Consider the following 13,221-nt stretch of genomic DNA (forward strand, 5'->3'; position numbering starts at 1 on the left):
TCAGTTATTACAAGATTCTCTAGCTTACTGCCAGAGTTGAATACACCTCTGGCATTCCCCTCACCGAATAACTCCTCGTGTGAATGTCAATGCAAAATATTCATTTAGTTTGTTAGCTACCTCAGCAGGATCATCAACAGTTGACCCATTGATATCAAATAACTGGAATGGACTGTATAATAATTAATTCAGTACATATAGAGCTATACTAGGGAAGCATTAGAATCACTTATCCATAATTTTTCTAGATCTAGAAATTTCCACACTTTTGTACTGATTGAAGTGAAATACAATGAGAATGCTTCAGAGAAATACCATCTCACAGTGGTAAGAGTGAGAGAGAGGGCTTTGGGGTTTTTTTTTTTTTTTTTTTGTTGACTGTTACACATCACACATTATTTCATCTATACTGGAAGTGTCCTCTGGCCAAGATAGGGTCAGTGACTTTTTTGTAAAATTATACTAGGTGGTTCGACACAATCTCTTGACTAGTTAACCTATCGATTTCAGTCACTATTTTCAATAGTATCAACGTGCCCACAGTTTGATGGCATTGATTGTCACTTCAACTTTTTCTTATAGAAAAGCAAAGGAGAATACTTTGTCTACCACACACCACTTCACACTGTAGAAGAATAAGAGAAATTTACCTCAATATGATTCATAGAACACTTCCATATGATACTCTCCAGAAATTAAAACGAATAAAAGATTAACACAAAATGATTACAGTAAAATTAACACAAAATGATTACAGTAAAAAAAATTAATTAAAAATTCAAAAAACAATTTAAAAATTAATTTTAAAAAAGGTGTCAAACACTGGTATGCTTCTACATTATAACAGCTATCACCTGTTCACCTATAAAAAGTCTATTATCTTTAATCAGTTTCTCAATGCCTATAAATATTCAAAGAGAGAATCTGCTTTAGACTCAGAAATACAGATATTAACCAGCAGATTCTTAAACAGGCAAATTGCTGCAATAAACTGAATCAGGGTACAAACTGAGGATAGGATACAAAAAAACTACACAAACCAACAATAGTAATAACATCAAAAAATACATACTTTATTTCTGTCCCATATGTTGAACAGTGGCACATGCAGCTTAACAGATTCTTTAAAGATACTGAATTTAAGATTGTGGCCAGACCAATACACACTATACTGAACAATCACTCAGTCCCTTCCTTTTTTTGCAACACAAATAAGTGACTTGGCATGCAACATTTCTTGCAGTGATCATGATTCGTCTTACCAAAGATCAACGTGATTTCCACTGAATGTTCGAGCACATGTCCTCAGTTCGTGCTTCTCATTCAGCAGTATCAGAATTAGCCTTTTGTGCCACTAATGAAAACCATACATTTTTATTTAATGAGGCAAAAATATTTAGTGTCCAACGTAATTATACAAGACTATTAATTGCAGAAACCATCAAAATTAAATTACATGAGAATTCTGTTAATATTCACCATCCGTATCTAATCTCCGATTTGTGATCTTTTACATGCATGTGCGAAGACAAATAATCGAGGCCTTTTGCTCGTATGCACAAAGACAAATAATCTCTCTATTTAAGATTCAAGCTCACATACTCTGTAATTTCCATTCCTGTGATCATGACATACGGTTGAAAATTTACGTTAAACTTTTTAAATTTTTTAAATTGTTTTTTGAATTTTTATTTAATTTTTGAATTATTTTCAATTGATTTTTTACTGTAATCATTTTGCATTAATCTTTTATTCATTTTAATTTCTGGAGTGTATCATGTGGAAGTGTTCTACAAATCATATTGAGGTAAATTTCTCTTATTCTTACAAATATTGATATAAACGTAGAATGTATTGAGCATCATAGCTCTGTTATATACTATCAAAACCACTTCACATTTTAGAATCTTTTCCAGACAGAAATTTCCATTCTCCACAAGAGGGAATCAGACATATGACTACATGTACTTCTGTTTTGTTTTATTAGTCTGTATTTTTTCATATATGTGGAATTGTGTATAGCTAAGTATTTCCCATAGTTTTTAGAACAGTTTTTATGCCGACTGGGCTAGCCGGGTTGCCAGGCAGGTAAAGTGCCTGCCTGGCAACCCAAAGGTCGCGGGTTTGAATCCCGCCTCGGGCTTGGATCAAAGTACTGCAAAAACCTTGGGAGGTGCATTATGGCCACAGAAGCCGATGCGCCAACAACTACCCAAAAAAAAAAAAAAAAAAAAAAACTGTTTTTACATAAAATAAAACATCTTTCACAAAAATCAAAACTGTTTAAATTTTTTAAATCAAACAACTAGAACCAAAGTTCTGAGCAATGTAACATTTTATGGTCATGCCTACTACTTACTCTACCAAATCAATGTTAGTGACTGAGTTAGCATCGTTTAGGAAGGGACGTCATTTCCATCTCGCATTTTCGTTACCAATCAATTTTATTTCATTCCAAAATATTTAGTATGAATGATTTAACATTTTTTGCTCACACTCGCTACTTACTCCATCGAATCACCATTAGTGACTAAGTTTAGGATGTGACATCATTTCCATCTCACATTTTCATTACCGGTCAGTTTTACTTCAGTCCAAAAAATTTAGTAGGTGTTGTCAAAGATGTTTTCATATTTCAGTTTGAGAAATCGATTAAAGATAATCGATATTTTGTAGGTGAACTGGTTATGGCTGTTATAATGCAGAAGCATACCGGTGTTTGTAGGTTTACGATAGATGTTAAATTGGATTTTATTCGCGTCACGAGTAAGCGTGAAATTAACAAAATTTAATGACTTAGTATCCGTATTCTCCCTCTCCACTGTAAATTTGAGTGTAGAATGAATATTATTAAATGAATGTAAACTGTCTTGGATAGTGCTACTTAGCATTAGCATTAGCATTAGTAGAGGCATATGATGCAAGAAAGCAAGCTTATTCAGCATCAGCCAAAAAAAAAAAAAAAAACACAACCACTACTCCCATTTCACCCCTCCGTTCGTTCGAAATACCTGTCCAGCTGAGCCTTAAATTTGTTTAGGCTATCAACTTCAACAACAAGTGATGGAAGTCTATTCCACAAACCAACTGCCCACTGGCTAAAGGCAAATTTCGCACATCTATCCGACATCCGTCCTTCCTCAGTTTGAATTTATGCCCTCTCAGGTGATTATTCTGAGCAAGAGGAAGAATCCCATCGGCATTAAGCATGCTCAAGCCATTCAAAGCCTTATACACCTCTATCAGATCACCTCGCCGATGCCTAGTCTCCAGACTCTGTAATTTGCAAAACTTAAGCCTTTCTTCGTAAGAGCAACCCTTTGTTCCATTCACTAATCTTATTGCCCTTCTCTGTACTCATTCCAGCAGCTCTACATCCTTCTTGAAATGAGGCCTCCAGACCTGTATACAGTACTCAAGGTGTGGCCTGACCAATGCCTTATACAAGGGAATAATCACATCCCTATCCCTGCTAGAAAAATTCCTGTATATCATTGACAAGACACCATGAGCTACTCTTGCAGCTCGTCTGCACTGCTCAGAGAACTTCATATCTGCCTGCACAATTACCCCCAGGTCCTTTTCATTCTCTACCACTGTTCAGCGTAGTACCACAGAGTTGATACATTGATCTGGGGTTACTGTTTCCCATATGTAGTACTTTACATTTGTCAACGTTAAACATCATTTGCCACCTCTCAGCCCATCTGCTCAACCTTTCCAGATCCTGTTGCAGCAGCATAGCATCAGTAGTGTCCTTAACAACCCTGCCAACCTTTGTATCGTCTGCAAACTTGGACATTAAGCTTGATATACCATCATCAATGTCATTTATAAATACAGAAAACAACAATGGACCCAACACTGAACCCTGAGGAACTCCACTATTGGTAATGACTAGAACATTGTCTAAATACCTCCCATAATAATATGTGATACAGGGTAAAAAAAGGCATCATGTGTATACATTCAATCATTGAGAGATAGATCTCCGATATTAGACTACTCAGGCTAAATCCCATTGGCAAACCAAAAATTTGTTTGTATACTTTGTCTCAAAAGGTGATATAAAGGTAAAGTGCAGCCATTATCAACCCACTGCAGGATGGAAGCCTCCTCAACAATTCATGCTGAGGGAAATGGACCATAATCTGCCACGCTGGAATGTGATACATTGTAAAAAAGGCATCAAATGTATACATTCAATCGTTGAGAGATAGATCTCCGATATTAGACTGCTCAGGCTAAATCCCATTGGCAAACCAAAAATTTGTTTGTACTTTGTCTCGAAAGGTGATATAAAGGTAAAGTGCAGCCATTATCAACCCACTGCAGGATGGAAGCCTCCTCAACAATTTATGCTGAGGGAAATGCACCATAATTTGCCAGGCTGGTCCAGTGCAGGTTGGCAGATCGACCGTATTCAGCAGTCAGGGGCTTGAACCCCGGTCTACTCAAAGAATGTGTGCTACTGCACCCCCGCTTGACTTCAACTAAGAGTTTAATTAAATGAAAAATTTCCTTAATAGGAAGCTTCGTATAATTAATCAGTATCAAGTTATTATTTAACCTATCCCAAAGAATATCTAATGTGTATTCAACATTTACATTTGTATATAACGAGGTAACATCTAGTGAGAATGAATTATTATTACCACCAAATCTACAGCTGTTAAGGTTATTAAATAGTGTATCGTATTTCTTAATCCCAAACTGTATCGCCTATCTAAAGGGTTTTATAATGCTATATACATTTGTGGCCAAGGATGAAAATGCCAAGTTTCTGTAGGAAACAATAGGCCGAATAGGAAATCCAGGCCTATGTAATTTTACCGGACCGAAAAGTGCAGGAATATTGTATGTTCTGGCCTTCAATTCTTTTAACTGAGCCATGGTAATGTAGTCATTTTTTCGATACGTGGTTAACGTTTTATTGTATTGATTGACCAAATTGGTAAATAGTGCCGGGTCTACTTCAAGATAAGTGGAGGTATCTGATACAACTGACTCTAACTTATTAATATAATCAGGTTTATTGAGTTACACTGTATCCTTTATCAGCTCTCTGAATAATAATGTCTTTATTTTCCCGAAGTTCACATAAAGCTGAACTGTCGTGTGTATTCAATTTAGGAAGTCTCATTTCTTTTATGTTATTCACCACTGGTTAATTGTTGAATAACATAAAAGAAATGCAAAATGCAAATGTTCCACAAAAAGATTTTGTGGAACATTATGAAGTCCAAATTCAATATCAATTACGCACTGTTTTTTTAGGTAGTTTTTGAAGTTGTAAATTGTAATTTAATCATTTAGATAAAAGTGAAATCTGGTCCTGCAATAGCATATACAAGGAAAGATTTGTAACCTGTTGATATGTCAGTTCGGTAAATGTTGGGCGAGGGGATGTTCGCAAACTAACTGAAGTATTCTGCGGTAGACCGTTGTGTGTATGTCGGGGGGGGGAATCATTGCACAACTCATATGCATTTGGGCGCAAGCTCGCGACAATGTGTTAGACCTCATATGAACGTGTCTTGACCCTCCCGATAATGTATTAAATTTGTTAACATGTCTGTTTTTTATTTCTGAGGCCTATGCTTCATGTCACAAATCTGTGGAGGTCTTCAATATAGACCAATCATTAGGATGCAGATAATTTTTTAATTTGTCGCGAAGTTTACTAACTTGAGAAAGGTATTTTTGTTTATTAGAATACCGAGATCTTAAGACAAGCCTAACTATATTACACAATGTCTATATTATATTATATAGACATCACAAGAAATGTATACATTTCTTGCGGTGATTGTGACTCGTCTTATCAGGGTTCTACACAGTTTCCTCTGAATTTTTGTGTTAAACAACACACGGCCTCAGTTCGTGCTTCTCGTTCAGCAGCATCAGAATTAGCCTTTCATGCCATTAATGAAAAACATACTTTTTTATTTAACGAGGCCAAAATACTTAGTCTCCAACATAATTATACGAGACTATTAATTTCAGAAACCATCAAAATTAAATTACATGAGAATTCTGTTAATGTTCGCCGGCCATATCCGACTCGTGGTCCTTTACGCACATGCGCAAAGACAAATAATCCCTAATTAAGTTCCATGCTTACCCTTATTCGGTAATTTTCATTCCTATGATCACGACATACAGTCAAAGTATTGTCAGCTTCAGAAAGGAAAATCATTTTGCAATTTTTTTTGTTAAATTAATTTTTTACTTAATTTTTTAATTGCATTAAATTGATTTTTAATTATTGTTAATTGTTTTTTACTGTAATGTAAGATTTTTGATTTTTTTAAATTGTTTTCGTTTTAATTTCTGGAGAGTATCATATGGAAGTGTTCTACATATCATATTGAAGTAAACTTCTCTTATTCTTTTACAAATATTAATATGTTATAAATTTTAGCCAAAACAGTGGACATTTCTTTATTTAATTCCTACGAATAGAAGAGTCTTAAATAAAGCTTTAGTATAACTCCTTCTAAACACAGAATCAAGTCATTTTATTATATTTTAAAAGGGAAAGAAGAAATAAACCTAGTCTATTCTTTTTGCAGTACACAGAAAACGCAATATTGTATTTTTTAATTTGATATATGCTATAATAGCATATAGAAAGTTGGAGCCCATGACCACCAAATACGGAGGATGCGGAAGGTCAGGGAATGACCTCCGCATATCCCCAGAGCAATGTGGCCTTAGCTGCTAATGCTCCTAAAAACCAAATAACAACAACAAGCATATAGAATTAAACATCATTAAAAATATATATATAAAGTTACGCTGAATGCTCATAATTTCATAAATGCATCTAAAGTCTCTTATGCTTTGTAGCCACAACCATTCACCAACCAGTCAGAGCAGACCAATGCCCCTCTTCTTTCAGAATTTGTACTCATCACCTACATCAGGAGTTTTTACTAATTCAGATTGTTACTTAAAATAATCTATCTTGGCCTACCTAAAATAATCTGTCAGGAAATATTTTTTGCAATTAAATTTAGAAACAAATGAAATTTGCTTTACATCAGATTTTATAATTGTGTGCTACCTTAGGGACTCTTGCAACAAGGGTTAATGCAACAGAGTCTCCAGAATCTGCAGCTACAAGCAAGCCAAGCAGCAGCAGTATCATTGCCACAAGGTGTTCTTTCCTCACAAGCTGCAGCAGCTACTGTTGCAGCTGCCGCTGCCGCTCAGCAACAGCTTCAACAGCTTCAGCAACAACATCAGCAGACCCAGAACCAACCACCAACACAACCACAACAGTCACAACAACAACAGCAGCAACAGCAACAGCAGCAAAGTCAACAACTGCAGTCACCTCAACAACAGTCACAACCGCCACAGTCTCAACCACCACAACCACCGCAACAGCAGCAACCTCAGCACCAAGTCCAACAGTCGCAGACTCCTCAGTTACAAAAGGTTTGTAATTGTTCCTTTTACATAGTATTAATCAAATTGAAAATTATTTGAACAGTGCATTTTTTCTCATTGTGAAAATTACTTGCAAGTACAGTAAACCCCCGCGAATAGCAGGGGTTACGTTCCTGAGAAATGCCGCGAATACCGAAAACGCGAATACTGAGTTATGGCTCCCATAGTAATAAAGGGGTTCCGTTCCAAAGTATGAAATATATAAGAAAAACTAGTCTAAAATTTTGTCTATGTATGTACCTTCATAATATGACTATGTACATAGACAGTACATAGTGAAATGCAAGCATATGGCATCGAAACGAAAATAAGGAACAATTTAATATTAAATGTAATATTTATTAGAAATTTCAAACAAATCTTTCAAACCAGCGCCTTTGCTAGCTAAAAAACTTATCCCGCCAGTGCTATCACCAGTTTTGCTAAAGTGTTGATAAAGGAGTTTTGCCTTCTCACGAATGATGAGTGAACTTAACAGAATTTTATTTTGAGTTCAGTCTTCTATCTACAGATTTAAAGCCTTTTCCGTTTTTTAACATCACTAGTTACAGAGCAAATTTTTGAAGCAATTAGCGCGTTTTCACAGACACTACGGCGGATTTTTTTCTTCCGATTTCTAGATTGATCGTACTGTTGACTCATTGATTTTATAATGTTTTGCCACTGAGAAGACACTTTCACCATTAGAAATTTTGTCTAATAACTCAATTTTATTCGCTAATGTCATCACCTTCTTTCATCTTTTCACATTTCCCTTGTTATTCTTAGCCATATTTTTGTACGGGTTAGAAAGAAGTTGTCCACAGTAAAGTCACTTTCTTCCGTTAACACACTCGAAAAAGTCTGTTTTACACTGCAAAATGGTAGATTTATCACTTTTGTAAGCATATCATTTTATAAATTTATTCAATTTATAAGCATGTAAATTAAAAGCAAACGACGAAACCTTCCATGACAAGCGCATAACACATACTGAACAAGGAATAGCGAGAAACATCCACGCCGGGATTTTGTCACCCCTCTCCCCCCACCCACTGAGCACTGTTTTGACCTGGAAAGATAATTTTAGCCACGCCCAATTTTTTTTTTATGACGGAAAATATTCACGGCACTTTAAAATTCACATTTTTTTAGGTTTCATTTTATATTAAATCAGCGATCACGAATACGCGAAACCGTGAATACAGATACCTCGAATAGCGGGGGTTTACTGTACTTGAAAAAAGGGGAGACCCAAATTGAATAAATTTAGAAAAATTTTTATTTATATAATATTTTACAAGAATAGTGATCTGTTTTAATTTCAAAATAAGAAATTTTTTTTTTTATATATATAAACATTACCACGATCATGTTTAGGCGCCTCCGTAGCCAGGTGGGAGGGAGCAGCAGTGCGTAGCACGCTTCTTGATTAGACCGGGGTTCGAGCCCGTCACCACCAAATACGGAGGATGCGGTAAGGTCAGGGAATGACCACCGCATATCCCGTAGCAATATGGCCTTAGTTGCTAATGCTCCTAAAAACCAAATAACAAACAAACGATCATGTTTAAAAACATTTCTTAGCATATAGCTGCCAATTCTCTGGATTTTTGCAAGAGAATCAATCTTTTACTTGATTTGACCCTTCTTTATCTCACTGTCATAATGTAATTGGTGACAGAGTTTTTCTATCTTTTTTGCAAAAAAATGAAAAAAAAATTTTGTTAAATTTTTTTTTTTTTTTTTTTTTTTAATTTTGCAAATTTCTGCTTATTTTCATTAATGAATTGGCCATCAGGTGTGTAGTTTATGTTGAAAATAGAAATTAGTAGTATTGTTCTCTGTTATATGCAGTCATTTATTAGTGTTTGTTAATGCAAAGATAACACTGCCTAACATGATTTTTACCTTCAGCAAATCAATGGTTGTTTCTGGTCAAGTTTTATGTATAGAATTTAAAATCAATCATAAAAATTTCCTATCACGTCTCAGTTTTAAGATATAGATAGATAACTGGATTCTGTACAAAGATATCATTATTGTTATTAACGTTTGGTTGGTTTTGTTTATTGGGCTAAAAGTTAAGCAAGTGCATCATTACTGTTCTTGCAATATAGTATATTTTGATGCACTTTTCCAGACAAGTCAGTATTTTTATTAATTTTATTACACCATTCAACTGTTCAATATATAGCGTATGACAAACTATGCTACAAGACTTCTGTTCAAATTTACCAGTTGCTTTTACTGTTTTTAGGTTAATGCATTGTTAAAATGGAGAAGACAAAGCACAGAACTTGCGTCAATCACCTAGACAACTTCTGCTATGTTTGTGGACACTTAACCCCAAAAACTCAGAGAAAAAAAATATACAGTGTCACAAAAGTTGCATATTCATTGTACTTCGACTGCAAGATTGGTGACCAAGAAAAAAATTGAGCTCCACATATCTGTTGTATTACTTGTACGACGAACTTAGGCTGTGGTTATATGGCAAGCTGACAGCATTACCTTATGCTGTCAGCCCTGTGGTGTAGCACAAGCTCAAGAATCATTTTGATGACTGCTATTTCTGCATGACAAAAATAAAAGGTATTTCCAAAAAGAGCAGCACTGCATCAAATATCCAAATATCCCATCAGCAATTAGGCTAGTTCCACATGGTAAAGAACTGCCACTACCTGTGCCACCAAAATATTGCAGTATTGGAAGTAGTGATGAAGGTACAGAAGAAATCGTTTTACCAGATTAGCATTAGCAAGCTTATATAGCATCAGCCGGAAAAAAAAAAAAAAAACCCTTATTTCACCCATTCCCTCGCTCCAAATGTTTGTCAAGTTCTGCCTTGAATTTATTTAAGCTATCAACTTCTGCAACGACAGATGGAAGTTTGTTCCAGCAATCAACCACCTGCTGGCTAAAGGCAAACTTCCGCACATCTATCCTACAAAGTTCTTCAATTTGAATTTATGCCCTCTCAGGCGATCATTCTGAGCAAGAGGAAGAATTCCATCAGCATTAAGCATGCTCAAACCATTCAAGGCTTTATACACTTCAATCAGATCACCTTGCAGGTGCCTAGTCTCCAGACACTGTAATTTGCAAAACTTAAGCCTTTCTTCTTAAGAGCAACCCTTTGTTCTGTTCACTAATCTTATTGCCCTTTTTTGTACTCATTCCAACAGCTCTACATCCTTCTTAAAATGAGGCCTCCACACCTGTATACAGTACTCAAGGTGTGGCCTGACCATTGCCTTATACAAGGGGATAATCACCTCCTTATCCCTGCTAGAAAAATTCCTGTATAAATATGTCACGGTACTTCACATGATTTGGACTACAAGCCAGAAAAAGAAAAGGCCCACACTACATTGAACAAGAACAATTAAGCGACTTGATCAGAGACTGGCTTACCCAAAGAGAAGGCTGAATTACTCGGATCGACTACGATAGTGGAATTTACTTGCCAAAGCTACAAACATTACAATATACCGTAAGCGAAATGAAGAGTTTTCAAGTTTTTTGCAATGGAAAACAACGTGTGTCTGCAAAGACAACATTGGTCTTATGCACGAACTGAACATTGATCACAATACCTCTGAATGGCGTTTGTTCATTAATGCGTCAAAGCTAAGTTTGAAAGCAGTATTGCTTCATAATGGAAATACTTTACCATCAATTCCTCTTGTTCAGGCTGTTGACCTGAAAGAAACTTATGATAGCAAGTCTAGATTCTTGCTGCTATATATTACAATGACTATGGTTGGAATATTTGTGGTGATCTCAGTGATTGGACTGCTTGTTGGGTTGCAAGGTGGTTTCACTAAATACTGTTGTATACAACACTGGGAAAGAGAGATGAATATATTCCCAGCAAAAGCAATGTAAAGTATGTTCCATTGGTTGATCTACAAGAGGTTTTTCTTCCCCCTTTACATATCAAGCTTGGCCTGATTAAGAATTTCACTAAGGCACTGGATAAAGAAAGCAGACAATTCGCATATTTACTGGAAATGTTTCCAAATTTATCTCATGCAAAGCTGAAGGAAGGAATTTTCATAGATCCTCAAATAAGAAAGCTCCTAAAAGATTAAGAATTTCAAAAAAACCTGAATGATGTTGAACTGGCTGCATGGAGATCTTTCAAGGCTGTGGTACATGGATTCATCAGCAAGAGAAAAGAAGAGAATTGTGAGCAACTGGTGACAAACTTGTTGAAATATTACAAGAACATGGGGTGCTAAATATCATTGAAAATGCATTTCCTTCATTCCCATCTGGATTTCTTTCCTGAAAATTTAGCAGATGTCAGTGATGAACAAGGAGAGCGCTTCCACCAGGACGTATCTGCAATGGAAAAACGATACCAAAGTCGCTGGGACTCTGCCATGATGAGAGATTACTGTTGGTTCCTTAAGTGAGAAAGCAATCTGGATTATAAAAGAAAATCATTGAGTGGGAAACATGTCTAAGTAACATATATTGTGTGTAATAATTACAACCATGTATGCTGATATTGTATAAAAACAAGGAATTTAAAAAATGCATATGTCTTTTGATGTAGACATGACAGAAGTAAAAGATTGATATTTTAATAATCAGGACATTAATTTTGTTCAGAATAACCAACTTTCCTTCTAGAGGTATGACAAAAAAAAATTTTTTCAGGTAGTGTAATTATTAATTTCTTTCAGTAAGATACCAAAGAAATACAACATAAAATTTTAGAACACATATTCCCGAGATTTCCATATTGCAAAATCTGAAAAAGGTAACACGTTTGCCTTCTGTACTGTGTGTAGATGTTTTCAATTTTAAGTGATGGGAAATGTGATGTGATCAGATATTTGCAATCAGATAAACATTGTGATATAGTTACAAACTATATCACATAGTGGTGACTTTTTGTAATTAAAAAAATCATCAAAATGAAAGCAGCTTGCTTTCAGTGCCAGCACTAGAAGGGTACAACATTGGGCATCTTCTGAACAACCTGAAAGCATGTGGGATTCCATGAAAATCTGTCTGGAACTTAGTGTTAACAATGCTCCTGTTATGGTATGGTATGGTATGTTTAAAAACTGGAGTAACAAGAGTATTAAAAGAAGAGATTGAGCACTTCATCGTAATGGGATTGTCCCTGTCATCTTATTTGGAGTGAATTGATGGGTGAAATGGGAAGGTTTTTTTTTTTTTTTTTTTTTTGTCCTTGTCATCTCATTTGGAGTGAATGGATGGGTGAAATTGGAAGGGTTTTTTTGGCTGATGCTATATAAGCTTGCTTTCTTGCATCAGTGCCTCTATTTTGTGTGCTGAAAAGAAATTTGCATGCCTTCCTGTGGAAGTGGACACATACTTGGTGGACATTTACTACTATTTGGAAAGAAGTGCAATAAGGAAAGATAAATTTAAACAATTCCAACTGATGCATGCCACTAAATAAAGAAAAAAAGAAAAGAAAGGATTTTGAAGCATGTGTTCACGATTTTTTTTTCTTTGATTTTTTTTTATTACCTGTCTTTGGTTAAATTTGTAACTAGACTGGTAGAGCAGTGGGAACCTTTAACAAGTCTATTTAAAGAAGAGGTTAGCAGTAATGAGAAAAGCAATGTGAGTGCTTTTCATAGTTACCAAATTGAAAAGACCAGCAAGCTGCCACTAGTGAGTATCACTGATTCATATTCAAATCCAGTTCATGCTCCAAAAATTTTTAAAGATGACAAATTATGAACTCAAGAAGAACTTCTCAACTGCAAACCTCTGGCAAAAGCATTCCTAAAT

General features: G+C 35.4%; 1 protein-coding gene across 2 annotated transcripts in view; it reads left to right on the forward strand.

Annotated features, from left to right (window-relative positions):
• The window catches only part of LOC150080140 (uncharacterized), a 930,549-nt gene that overhangs the window by 902,022 nt on the left and 15,306 nt on the right, over positions 1 to 13,221 (forward strand). For both annotated transcript variants that reach the window (XM_090381841.1, XM_090381842.1), the window contains one exon: positions 7,075 to 7,446. In XM_090381841.1, the coding sequence (XP_090237967.1) occupies positions 7,075 to 7,446 (372 nt within the window). The remainder of the gene's footprint in view (positions 1 to 7,074; positions 7,447 to 13,221) is intronic.

Source organism: Mastigoproctus giganteus, chromosome 9, assembly GCF_048544385.1.
Source record: "Mastigoproctus giganteus isolate SK-2022 chromosome 9, ASM4854438v1, whole genome shotgun sequence".
NCBI classification, from domain to species: Eukaryota; Metazoa; Arthropoda; class Arachnida; order Uropygi; family Thelyphonidae; genus Mastigoproctus; species Mastigoproctus giganteus.